At 36.1% G+C, this 19,875-nt stretch overlaps 2 protein-coding genes across 2 annotated transcripts in view; both read right to left on the reverse strand.

The window, feature by feature from the left end:
* FOXP2 (forkhead box P2) overlaps window positions 1-19,638 on the reverse strand; it is a 449,483-nt gene extending 429,845 nt beyond the window's left edge. Inside the window, exon 1 of the mRNA XM_052638364.1 lies at window positions 19,571-19,638. The gene's annotated coding sequence lies outside the window, so the exon portion shown is untranslated. The remainder of the gene's footprint in view (window positions 1-19,570) is intronic.
* LOC128046275 (prefoldin subunit 1-like) lies at window positions 10,077-10,833 on the reverse strand. The gene has a single exon (XM_052638392.1). The coding sequence runs from the start codon at window positions 10,831-10,833 to the stop codon at window positions 10,393-10,395; it is 441 nt and encodes a 146-aa protein (XP_052494352.1). The 3' UTR covers window positions 10,077-10,392.
* Window positions 19,639-19,875: the final 237 nt, after the last annotated feature.

A 19,875-nucleotide genomic window follows, 5' to 3' on the forward strand; every position in this document is an offset into this window, starting at 1 on the left:
CCCTGACATGCATAATTACTACCTGAGGTCAAACAAGGTAACACTCTGTCTTCTTCTTCCTGCTCTTGTACTATAAACAAACGTCCTTTTAGTGGTCTATGCAATGCCCTATTTATGCTTTTATTAGTGATTACACTGTTTAAAATAGCTCCAAAGTGTACTTTTGAAATGCTGTCTAGTGTTCCTAACCCAAGAAAGCTGTGATGGGCCTTTTGAAGGAAATATGTGCATTAGTTACATAAACTTTCCTCAGACCTGAGCTAATAGTGATGTTGGCAATTAATTAAATGTTGTTGAATCAACAGTATATATTCAATAAAGTGTTTTTAAACAGAATAACACATAAAATAAGGTTATGTATTGATCGACTGATGATAATGTTGTGACCAGAAGTTCACAGGAACCTAACTCTGCATTTCCTCTAGGAGCAATGATTCAGCATTTGCTAATTCAGAGCTTGAAGTGACTTTACAGAACATGGTTACTGTGAGTAATGAGAATTGGCTGTATTCATGTATCAATATATGTGCATGGTGACTTTTACATACAAAATGAAGAAAGAAAAATTCAGTAAAGTTCATAGCTCATAGGGATGTACAAAACACTCTAGCCAAGAATATAATCCTTCATAAAACATAATGGTTGACATTAACGTCAATCACATGGTTCCATCAACTGAAAGTGATTGAATAACTCAGACCTAGTGAAAAGGACAGAAGCTATTAACTGAAAGACTTTAGTTGTGTAGGCTTTGGCAGTACTTAACTTTATGCTCCTTTATAAAATGGGTACTCATTAATATTAAATTAGATAAACCAGAAAATGAATTGAACATGATTACCCAAATCACTTTACTTGCTTAATGAACATAACTTTCTTTGTTATGTTACCCAGGGAACTGCCTATAAAATCCCGAGGGGAAATTTGTACAATTATGCCACCTGGAGTTTGGGGAATGCCACTACAAAACAAGGATGATAACCCATATCAACCTTTTTTTAGTATTAGGAAGTCAAAGTATAGGTACATTGCCAAAGATACTGTCAGATTTCTGTGGCAACTATTAGGATGCTTAATAATGCTTATTATTTTGTAAACACATTGTACTTCTTCAGGAGTAAGCAGTAATAAATGAGAGAAGTTAAACACTAGTTATCCATATGATAACTATACATGGAACAGAAAGCAACTTGACTTAATCCATTTTCCTAACTGTTGTAGTAGAGTATTGAAGCCCATCTATGAACATACAGCTGTTGCTAATAAATGGGGCAGACAGCACATTATTGATAAAAATCATTCTCTTTATTTTATAGACATATTAACTGCCAACACAACTTCTTTCCAAATTTATAATGTGATCATCTATTTATTCATTTTTTCAGCAACTATTTCCTATTAAGTACTTCCTATATATCATACAGAGTATAATTTAATGCACTATTCCTGTACCAGGAAATACACTGGTATACCAGGGATACAAAGATGAATAAGAAATATTCATCCTAAAGTGTCACAGTAATCCTACTGGACTATGAGAAAACTGCCCAGCACTGATTGCTCGGGTGGTTTGACACTGATGGGCTGTGTTCCAAACCCTTCCCATGCTTTTTGAAAGAAACCAAGAAGCACTAAGGTAGGAAGGAACAGACAGATCTCTCCAATCAAATGGAAATGTACATTCAAGAACCAGCTCACCTGCTCCTACCTATATCTCAGTTTTACATGAAAAAGGGCAGCTACTACTTTGGGTGAAACTTTCTCCCCAACCCTCCACCCAAAATAAAGCTGCTATCTAAATGGTTCCTTCAATTCACAGAGATTCCTCTAAACACCCTGACCTGTTCCACTTATACTCTGGCTAAATAGAAACCTGATGATGTTCCTTATGCTACTGCTGCTCATTCACTCTGCTCAGTGGGCAGAACTAAAGATCATCCTTGAAGACCCAACCCAAACTCCCCTTGATGAGCCATGCTACATTTTTTCTAAATCTTGGACTGTTGTCAATTACCCAACTGTATGGTCTGCCACCTAAAAGACTAGATTGGCAGGTTAAAGATAACCTATCTCCAGGGCTGCAGACTGTGGGGAACTGTAGCTGCTGATTATATAGCCTGGGTCATTCCTATGGAGGCCCACAATAAGAACTTGTTCTCTGATGAGATCAACTGGAATCAAGATGCAGCAGCCAGATGACCACCACTCAGAACTGTCATCGTACCACACATGGCAGTACATCCACCATCATAAACTGGACACAGAATAAAGTACTCTATGCTTCTTATATAAAAGTTGCAATTAAATGCTAGACTTTCAACACTGGCCAAAAGTTGACCCACTGGTGTGGTGGTAGTACAGGAGGCCACATTTCACATAGTGTTTGTCAAGAATTGTGAAAGGTCTAACATGAAAACTACAAAGTTAGCCGGTTTCTTGAGCTACAGTTTTCACAGAGTGATGTAAAGAGGGTCAAGTGACAGCTGCACATACAGCAGTTACATTATAGAAGATCACTAAGCTCAGGGAACCTGGATATTCTATAATGGGAAATAAGCTTACTCCATCTGTATCCTGGGCTTCCCAAGTGGCACCAGTGGTAAAGAACACACCTGCTAATGCAGGAGACATAAGAGATGCGGTCCTCTGGTCCTCTGGAGGAGAGCATGGCAACCCACTCCAGCACTCTTGTCTGGAGAATCCCATGGACAGAGGAGCCTGGCAGGCTACAGTCCATAGGGTTGCAAAGAGTTGGACATGACTGAAACAACTTAGCACACACATATTAGTATCCCAGTGACACATTGTCTATTGGTACTTCACTGCCGCTGACACTGTCAGATTACAGTGGCACTGTTTCAGTTCAACCTCAGCCAACTGATTGGACTGATTAGTGTACCTTCCAGGTGGCAACCCAGTTATGAGGGGACCGAGAGAATTCAAACTTAATTGCAGGTCAGTCTCCTGCATGCTATAGTTGAATCAACATAGTCCTAGGTCATAAGTACAACAACCACTGGGTTGAATATACTATTCACCCAGGTTCCTAGAGTGGACTGTGAAGGCACTGGGGAAGGAACACTTTAGATCTCCAGGGGGTGGGAGAGGGGATGAATAATTAATGCTTCTTGATCCTTAAACCTTACTTATACCTTCCCAATATAAATCCATATGATTTTTCTGATACCTACTGGCCTTGAGTTACATAGTACATGGCAATCAAAGCCACATCTAGTCAGTGACCTTGCCCATGTGACCAAACCATACTAAAGTGAAATGGTGATCCAGACAAAGTTTAGCAATGTGTCTCAAAGAGGAGAAACCCCTTTCGGTAATATGTTTTTATGTGAGAGAAAAAGAGTCATAGATATCTCTCTCCATTGGCCCATTTGTTTTCCCCTGTAATAATTGGTAATGACACCTAGGATCAGCATGTCAGTCCAAACTCCCTTGTGTGGGTTATAATGGATAATTGACTGGTCTTATACTTATCTTGACTGATTAAAATAAGACCTGTTAGTTGTTCTTGGTATTTATTTAAAATTGGCTAAGTCCAGGGCTCTGGGGGCATAAGTGAGATCAATACTGCAGGTTGTCCTTACCCTGCTGCTTGGAATCATATTAACAGTAGCCTTAATTGCATGCTTTATAAGACAAATTAAGTGGTTTGATCTCAACCTCTGTCAGACTCATCAGACTGGCCAGTAACATAGGCAACTCATAAAAAGTCACCAAAAGCGAAGACTGCATATGTGGTAAGTAAAATAAAGCCTTCCCCCATAAAAGATGCCCACGTCTTAAGCCATGAAACCTATTACATTATACTACAAAGGAGAATTAAACATATAGATGAAAATTAAGTTTATTAATCAGTTGACCTTAAAATAAGGAGATTATTGTGGATTATTTGGCAGGCATACAGTAATCAGATAATCCTTAAATGTGAAAGAAAGAGGCAGATGAGGCAATGTCAGAATGATAAGACATGAAAACACTCAACCATCCATTGCTGGTTTTGAAGATGGAAAGGGTCCAAGAACCAAGGAATGTAATGGCTTCTAGAAGCTGGAAAAGATTCTCCCCCTGGAGCTTCCAGAAAGAAACACAACTTGCTGACACCTTGATTTTAGCCCAGTGAGATCCATTTCATACTTTACACTCCAGAACTATAAGATAATAAAATAGTGTTGTCTTAAGCCACAGAGTTTATGCAATATGTGGATAATAATAAGACACTGACACAGTGCAGGGTGCAGGGGTGGAAAGACATTCCTTTATGAGTATCTGGCCCTCCGACAGTTCTTAACAGATTCACCAAGCATGCAAGACCCTGATCCTATCCTGTCTTCACCTGGTCCATTGCTCAGGGCTGTGTTTTAGGTGAGGAACCTGGAAGGATGATGTATTAAATGTGTCATATTTCCACAGCTCAGCATTTCTTAGTTGCAATGCATATGTGAGATTCCCAGGTAACTCAGTGATCTACTGCCAAGGTAGGACACACAGAAGAAGTGGGTTCAATCCCTGGGTCAGGAAGACCCACTAGAAGAGGAAATGGCAATCCACTCCAGTATTCTTGCTGGGAAAATTTCATGGACAGAGGAACTTGGTGGGCTACAGCACATGCAGTAGCAAGAGCTGGACACAGTTGAGCAACTGAGCACAGCGTCTGCGTGTGCACACACACACATACACAAACACACATAGATCTGCCCCACTGGGAGATCTTGGAAACAATAAAACCTCACAAACAATGAAAACCGAAGCATTCTGTTCCTGAAAAGAAGGAAACACAGCTGAGCAACTCAGCACAGCACAACATTTGTATACCCACCGTGTGCACAGCATCTGTCTTGGCCCTATTGGCCTGTAGCACTTGGGAGTAAGGGGAACTAATGTAACAGCACTGATTGATGTGCATGCTGCTTTATCAGGGATGGTGAGCATCTAAGGGGTGGGGAAGAAGGAACAACTGCCCTTCTAATCCACAAACTCTCACTATAGCAATTCCTTCATAACAAATAAGGACTGGACATATTAATAATATAAGATGATGCTTTTATATGAATTATTAAAGGAGAAGGTATAGAATATTGAGAACTGTATTTTAAATGGAAGTTATTCCGGATAAATCTCAGAAGCAGTATTTATTCAAGGAATCTGCCTCTGTATTTCTGTTATACAGTTTTCAGTGCACTTGAGTAAAATAAATCTGATTAACACTATAATTTAATTTGGTTAAGGGAGCTTTAATACTCTAAAACTATTGTTACAAGGAGATTTATTCACAGAAGTAAATAAAATAATTATGAAGCTGATAAAATGACTACATAAGCCATTTTACAAGAGGGATATATTTTTCCTTCTTTTCAATGAATGTTTAAAGCTCTCCTTCAAGCTCTTGGTAAATCTATTGATCTGTGAAACACAGTGCACTCCAGGGAGGCAATTCAGTTGACATTATATATCAAATGATGATATGAATAATAATCATACCATTTGGCAGTTAAATGTCTTACAAACTTTTAACTGATTGAACATCAAAAAAGTCAAATGAGGTCAAACATTGCATTTTTTCATTTTCATATTAATGATATAAACAATAATATTAAAAGATATAAAGAATAAAAGGGCATAAGAAAAATTACATAAAATATTTCAAGATAAAATATATATGAGGTATGTAGCTTACTATTGACTGTATATGTAATGTGTCTTTTTAGCTTGCAGAATTGTTTTCTATTTTTAAATATTTTGCTTGTAAAGTTGTTACTGAAACATTTCAAACCACTTCTTTAGATGGGTTAAGAAGAACATGTGGAAAATGTTAACTTTAATCAGTAAAGACAAAGGATCTCTAAAAGAACACAGATCATAGAGAAAGAAATCATCTGAATCTCAGAATTTTCACATACAAATTCTATTTTAAACATAACAGTGAAGGATACTTTCAAAAAAATTACATATTTTACTTATTCTCCAGTCCAACATTGAGCCCCACAAAAAAAAATACACACACTATCCCCCAAGTGGTTGATTACTAAAGAGTTAAAGATGTAAAAATTAGACACTCATATTAGTTAAAGATCTATAGAAGCTAAAGTGTTTTTTAAAGGCTACTTTCTGCGGTCATAAATACTAGGTCACTTATTTTATAATACCATAAACAATCCTGTAGTGAGAGATTTTAAAAATTTAGAGTAGATCCATGTGCCTATTTCTTATCATACAAACTAAAACGCAGTTATTCACTGTACCTGACTACACTTACCTAATTATCTAAATTACTGAATTACAACTGCATTTTAAGTAGTCCTATTAAATATCCAGCTATATTTATTTTTATCATCATAATTTAAAAATTATTAAACAATCAGAGAGCTTCATTAAGATATTCCATACATGTATGATAAAGCTTGGAGCTCTAAAGTATAAAGTAACAAATGATTGAATAAAATATCATATACCTTCCTCACCCTTGTAGCATTGATATATGTTGTCAGCGTTACACTTTTACATGTTTTGATTAAAATTAGCTTATTTTTTAAATTGTTGATGACAATAACTCACAAAGTTTTCAACTGTTTGACATGTGCAGTAAAGAAACTAAGTAACTTATCCAAAAATTTGAGATAAAATATGTATTTTCAAAAAGATAAATACTAATTTCAGATTTCTAAGGCATAAAACAAATAGCAAAGGGTGACCAGATTAAGGAAACATAAAACAGAGGTAAAAAGTGATCTACAAGAAGAGAGCTAGGGATAGTTACCAACAGGCATGAAAGATGAATGTTTCTTTAAAAGTTATTCTTGCCTCCAGTGCTTTGGTCAAACAAGCCTTCTATTAAAGTGCTTCAATAATGCTCAGATTCACTTTGTTATTAGTTGGTATTTCTTGTAAAGCCATCAGAAAAATTTTAATAGATATCTCTTTCCCAAACATATCTTCAGATCTTCCCAAACGTAAATGCTGTAACCTTCAATCAGATTTTCTTAGATGTAAAGGATTTTTCACAGTCATGTAGTTATAATTCTAAACAGCTCAACCACATTCTTCAAAAATCATTTCAAGTTCCACATTACTTATGAGAATTATTAACAGCAAGCAACATGGGATTTTATTTCAACTATTCACAACTGTATTACAAATGACCCTGGAAAATTGTTGGCGGTGGGGGTATGGACCCTCCACACAGTCCACCAACCACAAATTTTGTACTATTATAGTACCACATTACAGAAGAAAATCCAGTTTACAAGTGGATTCACACATCTCAAACCTATGTTGTTCATGGGTTCATAACTATCTATTGCTGTGTAAAATTTACCACAAACTACTACAAACCTAGTAGCTTTAAGCAACATGTATTTATTGTCCTAAAACTTCTGTGGGTCAGGTGTCTTGGAACAGATAAACTGGCGCTCAGACTCTCACAAAGTGTTGGCTGGAGTGTGTACTTTCCTGGAGCTCCAGGTTCTCCTCCAAGCTCATATGACAATAGGCACAGTTCAGTTCCTTGCTTTTGTGAAGGCTCCATTTTCTTGCTGGCTGCAGGGAAGAGGTTGCCTCAGCTCCTGAGAGGCTGCTCACAGTTCTTTGCCACATGACAATTTCTCAAGTCCCCTCAAAAGACATTAGCTTGCTTCTTCAAGTCCAGCAGGATAAACTCTTGCTCCAGTCTGTTAAGATGCAATCTTATATAACATAATATATTCATGGCAAGGACTATTCCACCACCTGTGCCATGTTACGTTGGCTAGAAATAAGTAACAGGTTCTGCCCTCACTCAAGGGGTGGGAATTATTCAAAAGTGTGACTCACTATGGAGTGACCTTAGGAAGTATCCACCAAAATAATTCCCAGGCTAAACTTATAAACTCTAAAACCAAACTGCCTCAGCTTAAATTCTGACTCTATCCTTACCAATTACTAATTATATCTGTTTCTCATCTTAAAATGAGATGATAGTACCTGTTCTTAAAGTTGTGAGTTAATATTTTTTAGCTCATTTCATTGCTACATTAAAATCACACAGTAATAATACCTATGTGTTGATGTCACAAGAGGCAAACTTCCCAATTATTTATTCATCACATAATCTGGGTAAGTAAAAAGAAAACTTTTAGTTCAAGTCTTTTGATTAACTATTTTAAAATAATGTACAGAAGTATTTGGCAATAGGAAGTTCTCTATCAGTTTGCATTAAGTAAATTAATATTAGAATATCTATATAAATTTCTAGGACTTCTTCCATGGCTCAGTGGCAAAGAACTTGCCTGCCAATGCAGAAGACACAAGAGATAAGGGTTTAATCCCTGGGTTGGGAAAATCCCCTGGAGAAGGAAATGCCAACCCACTCCAGTATCATTGCCTCAAAAATTTGATGGACAGAGCCTGGCAGGCTATAATCCATGGGGTTGTAAAGAGTTGGACACGACTGAGCATGCACACATACATAAATTTCTAATAAGCCAATACATTTTTACCATCAAGATTTCATATGCTGTGACTGTAAAATTGTATACTGTCATTTCTCTTGAATGATTCATATTTGCATATATGCAAATATGCATTCTGCCAACCATTGTAACAACACGGAAATTCCTAAAGAACATTTAGATTAGCTAACAAGATAAAAATATGAAGTAATGTGCAAAATAGCAGTCAATAAATATGTTAAGTAATCATGATAGTAATTGAAATTTAGAGTTACAACTCAATAAGAGTAAGTTATAGATCAACTTCTACTAATCACCAGCCTCAGAAACTTATCTCTGCTTCCTAACACACAATTCACAAATGTTTTAACTTTTCAAATACTGCCATTCAGTAATGAGTGATATGATCTTTTAATGACCTTCCATGAGCTGACTCTAAAATCAGTTGGAAGCCCACAGAGAAGTATACAAATGCTAGGTTCTATAGATAAGGGGAAATACCCATTCTTTGGGATGTTGATCAGAACTTGAAAAGTAGAATTAAATGCAAAGGAACAAAGGGTAACTAGAGAGAAGGTAGGGCATAACAAATCAAGGGTGGGATCAGAAACAGACTCACTAAATACACTCCTTTATTACAACTTCCTCTCATTTGCAGTTTGGCATGTTGCTAAATGTCTAGAATATATTTTAAAGGGACTAAAGGTTTCTCAGAGTCTCAGCATAATGCTCTCATGTTAAAGAAACTTCTCTACACATGATTTTTTGAAGACAAGTTCATATTGAAAATCAAAATGCCAAAGGAGATAAATGGTTGGAGTCTAGAGTAAACGAGATGCAGTTCTGGATAGAGCAATGAACTTTAACATTTCTGGTTAATCAGAGAGAAATATGCACATACTATAACAATGAAGAAAACAAATATAAAATATAAGGGCATAAATAATATAAAACTCTAAAGAATATAAAATTATTTAATAATCATTGGACAAATGATTATATTTTTAGCTGTAATATACAAGGAAAACTGAAATGCAGTAACTTCTCTTTGAGTTCACTCACAAGGGAACATGAAATATGTTTATTCCTATTCAGGCTTGCACAGCATCAGAGTCACCGTGAACCCTGACTGAACCCTATAGAAGAAAAAGGGTCAAATTTATGGTTAAGATTATAGCAGTTCTTAATTGGCAATATTAATTAAAAAGTCAAAGAGTATCAAAGATTTCTTTAAGATGGTTTATTGCTAATATGAGAGTGTCATATATACTTTGCATCTAACTTATGACAGTTGAAATCACTATGGCATGGTTGTGAGAACTGAAAAAACTACTGGGTACCCAGAGACAAGAAAAACATGTGCTTAATAGCTATAACTAAAATTAAGCATGAATCATTACCTGAGAAACAAATAAATGAAATGTATTAGCTAAAAATTTTAAAATGAACTAAATATTTAAAAAGGGCATAAACTGAAGTTACCTTGAATATTGAGAAACCACAAGAGAAATTACAGAAGAAAGTATTAGTGTGACAGATTCTTTATAATGTTGAAGAGAAATGCTGTCTTTAATTAGCAAGTTCAGAAACTTTTCTAACAAAACCCTTTTATTGATCTTTCTTTTTTTTTTTTTTTTTTAGAGTGGGACAGATGTCTTTTATTGGTCTGACCGGCGTGACCAGCAGTAGGCCCCGGAAGAACTCCCCTGTCTGTCCTGGCTCCCATCTTCCCTTCCCTGGAGTTCATGATTCAACCACAGGGGAGAAGGGTAGCAGGCAGAGCCAGGATAAAACATACAAGGATGAGACTGAAAGGGGCTCCAGGCCATGCATAAAACATAAGGTTACTAGACCATCCAGATAAAATGTCCCTCAGGCAGAGCAGTTTCCCTACACAGGCCCCTCACCAGGAATGGCAGGGCTCAGAAGGAAGAGGTTCCTGAGAGGCTGCCTACTGTGCCCTTCGCGCCATCAGCATCTCCCGGATATTGTCCTCGGCTTCCTTCACACTCCGCTCCAGATAGGATTTTTTCTGTTCCAATTCTTTAATTTTTTCTTCTGCTATCTTCTGTTTCTCTAACAGCTGATTATGAATTGCCTCCTTGGATTGAAGAATAAACATTCTTCCTACACCTTCATACATGTTAGTCTCATCTACCAAAGTCATAATCTCTGTATCTGTAAGATGTGCATGCTTTTTCGTTCTGTTCAGCTGTTCAATCTGTACATCTGCAAGCTTCACCTTCTGTTGAGTGTCAATAACTTTGGCTTGAAGCTCTGTGAAGGCCTTCTTCAACTCCAGATCCACGGGGGCCGCTATCTTGCTTCTGATCTTTCTTTTATAAATATTTACTTTTAATCTGACCCAGGCAATCAAATATGAGATCTTCATTTCCCTCCATCAGATTTTCCACATCTTCACATAAGTGCTCAGATCCTTGTATTTTACAAATTAAATATGTCAATACATGTTATCATGGTATCATACGCTATTTTCATTAAAATCTCATGGAATTCTAGATGTTGAGGTTACTCCAGCTTCTTTTTTCCCTCCCCAAGATTATTTCAGATGACAATATATACAAAGCAAATATTTTGAAATTATTAATATAAACTTAACACATATTCAAAGGAGAAAAAAAAAAATCACAGGACAGTTTTCCAAAAAGGCTGTTCTCATGTGAACATACACTCTTAACTAATGAATAAAATGGTCAAGATTGGTAGCATCTTTTAGTAAGGTTTACTATTATTTGCCTGAAACTCCAGTACTTTGGCCACCTCATGAGAAGAGTTGACTCATTGGAAAAGACTCTGATGCTGGGAGGGATTGGGGGCAGGAGGAGAAGGGGATGACAGAGGATGAGACGGCTGGATGGCATCACCAACTCGATGGACGTGGGTTTGGATGAACTCTGGGAGTTGGTGATGGACAGGGAGGCCTGGCGTGCTGCAATTCATGGGGTCGCAAAAAGTCGGACACGACTGAGTGACTGAACTGAACTGAACTGAACTATTATTTTCCAACCTTAAGATTCTAGAGTGCATTTTATCAAATTCATTCATTTGTGTTGTTTATTAAATTCTCTAAGGCTACTGATTCCTGTGCTTAAGTGTGAGAAAAAGACAAAGAAAAAAATCACCACACTATTATAGTCTTAAAAGTTATTATTCATATTACTTTCATACGAGGACCCCTTGTTTAAGACCAAAAATAATAGGCCAATTGAGACTTATGCTTAACATTTAATTGTATGAATAAGAATGAAAATTTAGGCCCAATATAACAAGAATATTTTCCCCTTGATATACTGAGCATAAAAAGTATTCACATCTGTTTCACTGCTTTGCCTTCTTCATGGGCTTAAACCTGCCAAATTATTCCATTTGATTTCAGAGAATTCTCATATGGCAATCTATTTTATTTACTTTATCTTCAATAAAATGGTTCAGTGAGCATTAGCAACTCTAAGACACAAGTTTCAATCAGTCTTCAGACAAAGGCGTCAGTCTATATTAGACCTACTGTCCTGTGAGTTGTAGCTAGAGAGTTAGATAAGGTAGGGCAACAGTGAGAATGTGACAGAGTCTTAATAAAGCCAAAGTAAAGAGAAAGAGAGCTCTCCCCAGGCTCCCACAGCACAGCTTACACAAGACCAGGTGCTGGATTCAACACATGAAGAACTCCTTAATAAGGCTAACAGCTGAAGTAGGCTTCAGACTCTATCTTTATTTCACATGACACCTACAGTAATAGTTCTTTGTATTCCAGCAGATAATAGTAAAAACTTGAAATGCCAATAGTTAAAAATGAAGTTTCATATTCACCCCCTGGATATCATAGAGGGGAAAAAAAAAAAACTGAAAACACTCAAGCTGCATAGCAGTTCTATAACATTTTCATGTGATTACTAATATAACAGTAGTTTCAGTGGACCTTTCCTTATAAATCTGTATGACATTTTAAATATAGTTGGTGGATTAGCTTAACCACAAAACAATCAGTAAGTATGAGCAACAACTCATTTTGGAAAATGATATGATTAAAGACTAATTCCAAGAAATGTTGGGCAGTACTGTTAGATGTCATGAAAATGCCTCCCAAAGCACAAACTTTGTAATAAGTGATGCTGGTTCATATTTGATATAGGCTGTAAAAAGCAAATTATTGTAATGGTGCTCTTCCCAGCAAATAAGACCATTAAAAATGTATTTAATGTTCAGTGGAAGTGAAAAGCAGGCCAGTTAAAATCCATATTTTGCTATTTTGTATAATGGTACCAAAAATTTTACTAGTGGATCACTCCAGGCCATAAATTTGATATTACAAATGTAAACTCTCCTTTTTTTTATAGGAACCAGTTTCTATTTTTCCCTTTGTAAAAAATATAATGCTGTATTTTCAGACATTTTTCCAAAGAATACATACAGATGGGTAACAAACACATGAAAAGATGATCAATATTGCTCATTATTAGAGAAATGCAAATCAAAACTACAATGAAAAATCATCTCACACCAGTCAGAATGGCCATCATCAAAAAGTCTATAAATGATAAATGCTGGAGAGGGTGTGAAGAAAAGGGAATCCTCTTGCACTGTTGGTGGGAATGTAAATTGATATAGCCACTATGGAAGACAGTATGGAGTTTCCTTTAAAAACTAGGAATAAAACCACCATATGACCTAGTCATCCCACTCCAAGTCATACACCTGAGGAAACCAAAATTGAAAAAGACACATGTACCCCAATGTTCATTGCAACACTATTTACAATAGCTATAACATGGAAGCAATCTAGATGTCCATCAACAAATGAATGGATAAAAAAGTTGTGGCACATATATATAATGGAATATTACTCAGCCATAAAAAGGAACACATCTGAGTCAGGTCTAATGAGGTGGATGAACCTAGAGCCTATTATACAGAGTGAAGGAAGTCAGAAAGAGAAAGATAAATATCATAGACTAATGCATATATATGGAATCTAGAAAGATGGTACTGATGAATTTATTTGCAAGGCAGCAATGGGAGAAGCAGACATAGAGAACAGACTTATGGACATGGGGAGAGGGGAGGAAAGGGTGAGATGTATAGACAGAGTAACATGCAAACTTACATTACCATATGTAAAATAGATAACCAATGGGAATTTGCTGTATGTCTCAGGGAACTCAAACAGGGGCTCTGTATCAACATAGAAGGGTGGGATGGGGAGGGAGATGGGAGGGAGGGTCAAAAGGGAGGGGACACATGTACAGCTATGGCTGATTCATGTTGGTGTTTGACAGAAAACAATAAAATTCTGTAAAGTAATTATCCTTCAATTAAAAAATAAATTTTTTTTAAATTAAAAAATATATAATGCTGTATTTTTGCCCAGGTTCTATCATTACAGAATAAGCAATAGGAAGAAAATTCAGAATGACAGTTTAACGTGAATTTATACAAAAATTTGTTCTACTACTTGCTGATACATACTTCTCAACTCACTTTCCTAGAGACTGAATGAATTATTTCTCTAACTTAAACATTTCAAAGCACTGAACCCCACATATGTATACATATATCTAGATGTTTTCTTCACAACTCTATAAAGACATTAAAGGAGAACGATGGAAAGCTAGTATGATAGATTAGTAGAATAGATTCCAAAAGCTCAGACTCTGTAAAGGTAAGAGTTTTTGTTGTTGTTGTTTGTTTGCTTGTTTGTTTTTTAACTATTTCAAACAGCTCTTCTAAAAGAGAATCAGCACCAGACTAGCACCCAGATCTACCCAGTCCTGACACTCCAACACTGATGTACTCAAGCAGCAGGAGACTAGAAGAGGCCTCTGCGTATTATGAAATCAGTATTCAAGGTGAAATCTAAAGATTTCTCACTTAAGCCCTCTTTCTCATAAACATGCATGCCTTCCCCACGGCACTTACTTTAGAGACCACATATTCAGTATACCTGTATACTATATTAATCTTTGTATTTCCTGCAAAGTCCAGAATAGTAATGAAGTTTGTGGAAATAATTTTCAGGGGTAGTATATAATATATTCATTATCTACTGTTACATAACAAATTACCTCCAAATTTAGCAGCTTTGGACCAAAAAAAAAAATTATTATGTCAAACGGTTTCTGAGGATCAGGAATCCAGGAGTAGTTCAGCTAGGTGGTTTAGGCTCAGGCTTCCTCAAGAAGATGCAGTTACTGAAAGTTCCTCCCTGTCTACTGGACAGAGGGAACAGTTCCTCACCACATGGATCTCACCAAGTCAGCTATCCTCCCCTAGAGCAAGTCATGAGACTGAGAGAGAAAGAAAGAAGGGAAAGGGGAAGGAACAAGGGAAGGGGGAAAGAGAAAAAAGAGATAGAGAAAAAAATAGAAACAAGCAAGAACATCCAAAACAGATGTCCTAATATCTTGTAAAACTCAATCTGAAAAGCAATATATTATTACTTGTACCATATTCTAGTCAACTGGCCACAAGAAACAAGGTACATGTGGGAGGGAAAAATACAGTTGTATGAAAACCAGGAGATGATGATCATTAAGGACCATCTTAAAGGCTGCCTATCACAGCTCACCCTGTGGACCCCAAGATTCACATTCTTCCCATGTGCAATCAGTTTCAAACATACAAGTTGTACTGGATTCCTAGAGGTGATTTAAGAGACACACTTAAGATTACTGAAATACACTTAAGATTACACTTAAGATCTGAGATACACTTCAGATTACTGAGTCAGTGTAAGAGCAGATAATTTATAAAAACCATCCTTTAAAACATGATTCTCAAACTGACCACTGCTCTTAATTAAGGAGGTATTTCATATATTTGAGCTTCCCTTCTTGCCTGGAAAATCCCATGATCAGAGGAGCCTGGAGGGCTATACAGTTCATGGTGTCACAAAGAGTCAGTCATGACTGAGTTAACTTTCACTTTCACTTTTCAAATATTTAGTGAATGTTTCTTAAGATATGATTATATGCAAGGCTACAGGTGATACACACATGATATTATCAGGAAAAATCTTGAATTGGCTAAAAAGGAGGAAAGAAACAGGACAAATGTAATGGAAGAGGCAGAGATGCACATGTGCTTTACATTCACCGAAGACAAGGGAAAAGAAACAATAGGATATACACTGACAAAGACGTGGGCAAATATAAGGCAAGTTCAAGGTGTACATATCAGTGCAATGAGGAGAAAATGGTGGATACCAGGGTTTTGTCAGAGTACCAGGGAATGCTGTTTTAGTCTGGTGGTTAGCCAGCTTAAACTAATGGATCAATATTAGGCAGAAAGGAATGGCCCACTGAAACTTATACCATACGCAGAACTGAGGATAAAATTTTAGACTTAGTGACAATGTTACTTTTTTATTAAATCTTACATAATTAAAAAAAATAAAATGATAGTTTAAATTAATTTTAAATTAAGAAATTAACATGCTGTGGCAGATAAACTTTAGGGTGGTCCCCAGGTTTATGCCCTATATAAGTCCCTCCCCTTGCAGGCAGGCAGGACTATGACTTGCTGCTAACAGAATCTGGCAAAGGTTGTGGGATGCTATTTCAATGGTTATGTTACTATATACACACACACATAGATATATAACTCTATTTTTCTAACATTTAGTAGAAACTCTCCTACTAATTTTAAAGATACAAGCTACTATTATGTGAACTGTATATGGAGAGGGCCACATCGATGAGAACTGTGGATAACCTCTCGGACCTGTGGATCTCAGTCCTATAAAAGCAATGAAATGGATTTGGCCAAAGCCCAGTAAGTTTGGAAGAAGACCCTGAACTCCAAAGGAAAATGCAGTCTAGCCAATATTTTGATTGTAGCCTTGTAAGATACTGAGCTAAGCCATGCCTGGACTCCTGACCCATGGTAATTATTAACATAATAAATGTATGACATTTTAAGCTTTAAAATATTAGTATACAGCTATCAAAAATTCATACACATGCTAACAAAATCACAGAATGCACATTTACAAATTAACTCCTTTTTACCATTTCATGGACCAAAGTTAGAATGCTAGTCAGGACACTGATCAGGTGGCCTGGAAAATACAGTCAAACTTTGAGACTCATGTTAATAGGGAACAAAATAAAACTAACTAAAAAAAAAGAAAGCTTACTATTCTCTTTATATGTATTTACACATTTAGTCCTTAAATCAACTCTAAGAAATAGTTACTATTATCTCTTTTTTCTAGATTAAGAAATTAAGAGTTAGAGAGTTTAAATGACCTATCTAAGGTTTCACATATGGTTGGTTTGTTTTTGAACCATAATTCAAATCTAAGCAATATGATTTCCAAGCTTACATTCTCAACAGCTACATGCTACAGCCTGTGTATTAACAGTTTTATTCAGTATGTTTCATTTTACCAAAAAATGTGTGCACACCACATACTTGAATCACTTGTCCAGCCCCTCCTTAGCCAAATCATCTTCCTGCATAGTTTATTTATTTTTTAATAATTTGAAAATTAGAGCAAATATTTTGTCAGGTATGATGCCTAATTTTTACAATTTATGAAACTTATAGTAATATGTACGAGTATGTGAATGAAGTTTTTTCTACTCCACTGAAATAACTAAAACTGATCTTTTATTTGAATTTAATACTCTTACAATAGAAACTCTGGAAATAACTGTAAATATTATGAAGTAAAACACGCACATACACATACACACTTTAAGTAAACATTTACCCATATACACAATCTCAGTTGGAAGCTATGTGGAATATTTTAGTTCCTGTTTAGTATAATCTAGGTCAGGTTCTGCAAACCTCTATGAGAGGTAAAATGGGGATAACCATTTGAAAACAAATATTCACTTTAGGGATTTCTGGAGGGAAAGGAATGGAAGAGTGGAAAAGAAAGAAAGAAAATGAGTATTTCTTGAAAATAGCTGGGCATTTTAATACATACACAATTATGTACCCTTCTGGGAAAGACTGTCTATTTTCTAAAAGTCATTTCTTTCATGGTTCCATGATGGTCACTGTCAGGTAACTCCTACTTATAAATCTAAAATTCCCCTGCTATTACTGAAACAAATGTCCTATTACTACTTCACAAATGAGAGTTTAATATTAAAGGTCTCACAATGACAGGATATATCAACATAATCATTATCCATAGTTAAGAATAAATAACAGAAGAAAAAAAAGATTGCATGTAAGCAGATCTGAGTTCTAATAACATGTAATTATTTATTATTAACTATAATATCACAATAAGGTACACCATTTTTTGCAAGTCCTTAAAATTCTCTGCCAAAATTTTTAGTTTCTTACTGCTTGCTGCTGCTGCTGCTGCTAAATTGCTTCAGTCGTGTCCAACTCTGTGCGACCCCATAGATGGTAGCCCACCAGGCTCCCCCATCCCTGGGATTCTCTAGGCAAGAATACTGGAGTGGGTTTCCATTTCCTTCTCCAATGCATGAAAGTGAAAAGTGAAAGTGAAGTCGCTCAGTCATGTCCGACTCTTCGCAACTCCATGGACTGCAGCCTACCAGGATCCTCCATCCATGGGATTTTCCAGGCAAGAGTACTGGAGTGGGGTGCCACTGCCTTCTCCTCTCCACTTACTAAATAATGAATAATAATGGCCACCTTACTTACATCATAAAAAATGCAACAGTAAAATTAATGAGTTTAATGAAAAAGTAAAATGAAGTAAAAAGTTATCAAAATGTTTCCAAAATTTTAAATGCTAAATACATGTGGATTCATTCTTTTTGTTTTTGGACTTCCATGGGACGACAGAGGATGAGATGGTTGGATGGCATCACTGACTTGATGGACATGAGTTTGAGCAAGCTCCAGGAGTTGGTGATGAACAGGGAAGCCTGTCATGCTGCAGTCCAAGGGGTCGCAAAGAGTTGGACACGACTGAGCGACTGAACTGAAATGATTTTGTTTGTATGTGTGACAGAATTATAAAGTTGGCACAAAACAAGCAAAATTCCATAGGCAAAACAGTACCTGAGAAATAACTGACTACATGATTCAAGTACATTGACAAAATTCTCTCAGGGAAGATATGGAGCATCTTTCTAGATAAAGTTTTAGAAATGGCTACAGCAATTTAGGCATCACAGCAAGGATCTTGAGACCCATCCTACATTTTTGGTGAACCCATTTGATAAAGAATTCTGAAGTAGCATGGGCAAGAAAAAATCATGATTTTAAGAAGTCAGAGTATCAGGGTTCCCCTTTCTTTGGGGGTAAAGACTAGAGAGGGAAATGATGTAAACAACTCATCTGGAATTTTTTTTCAGTTTTCTTCTTGTAACTATATAATTACAACTTTGGCCCCCTATAACAAAATTGCTTGACTGATACCATAGTCAAGAAATGACACCGAAAAACTAATTTCACAGAGACATTATAGAGTAAGAGTGGAAGATAAAATCTGCATCTCTTGGAACTGCAACTCATACTATCTCTGTGGTCCTTGCTTTGTAACAAACAATGGAGTTCAAATTCTCTAAACTGGCACTGTAAATATCAAGGAAAACTACCACTATATTGAAAGAAGTATAATATTAAAAAAGATAAATGATTTCTAAATAGCTGACTTGCTAGATCTCAAGAAGTTTATTTTAAAAAATCAAACTTTCAAGAAAAAATCATTAGTAGTATGCCATTCTCCTTAGTTTCTGACATTTCTAGATTCTCCAAAGTATCAACTGGATCTTAATAAAATAGTATTGAAAACATCAGTATAAATAGGCCAGCATAGTGGTGACAGAAAATACTTCAAGTGCTTTTCTTGTCTAATCATTTATTCCCAATATTTCAAAATCAAATTCACATTCTTCATAAATTTGTGTTAATTTTCAAAAGCCAAAGTGAGATCAGGTTTAAAAGGAAGAAGGAACACAATAAAAAATGAAATAAAAAGCCCAAGAGAAGAAACAGTGGTAAAAACTCCTATTGCCATGCATGAGATGTCTCTATGGTTCACTGATAGTTTTTTGGGTTTTTTTTAACCTTTGAGGAAAGATACTTAACCAAAAACTGAAAGGACAAAAGAAACTTTAGAAAAACATAAATAAGCACAATGAATGAAACAGACTTATCACCAAAAGGCCACTTACCTATTTCTCCCAGATCTTCAATAAGACTTGCAAGTCAACCTTGATATGGAGCCCTAGGTAAATTCAATTCCAGTATCACATTAGAGCAGCCCTGTTAATAGAGACAAACAATTGTCACTGCTTTGAAAATAAAGTTTTCATTTATGTCCCAATTAGTTCAATGATTTCACCATAAAACATACTAAACCTAAAGGTAAGTATAAAGCATTCATTGCTTTGGGAATCTTCAAACGTGTATAAAATTGCTTTCCTACATTTTGGAAAACTTTAAAGCCACTGTTTGGTACAAGGCAAGGACCATAGCA

This window comes from Budorcas taxicolor, chromosome 4, assembly GCF_023091745.1.
Source record: "Budorcas taxicolor isolate Tak-1 chromosome 4, Takin1.1, whole genome shotgun sequence".
NCBI lineage: Eukaryota > Metazoa > Chordata > Mammalia > Artiodactyla > Bovidae > Budorcas > Budorcas taxicolor.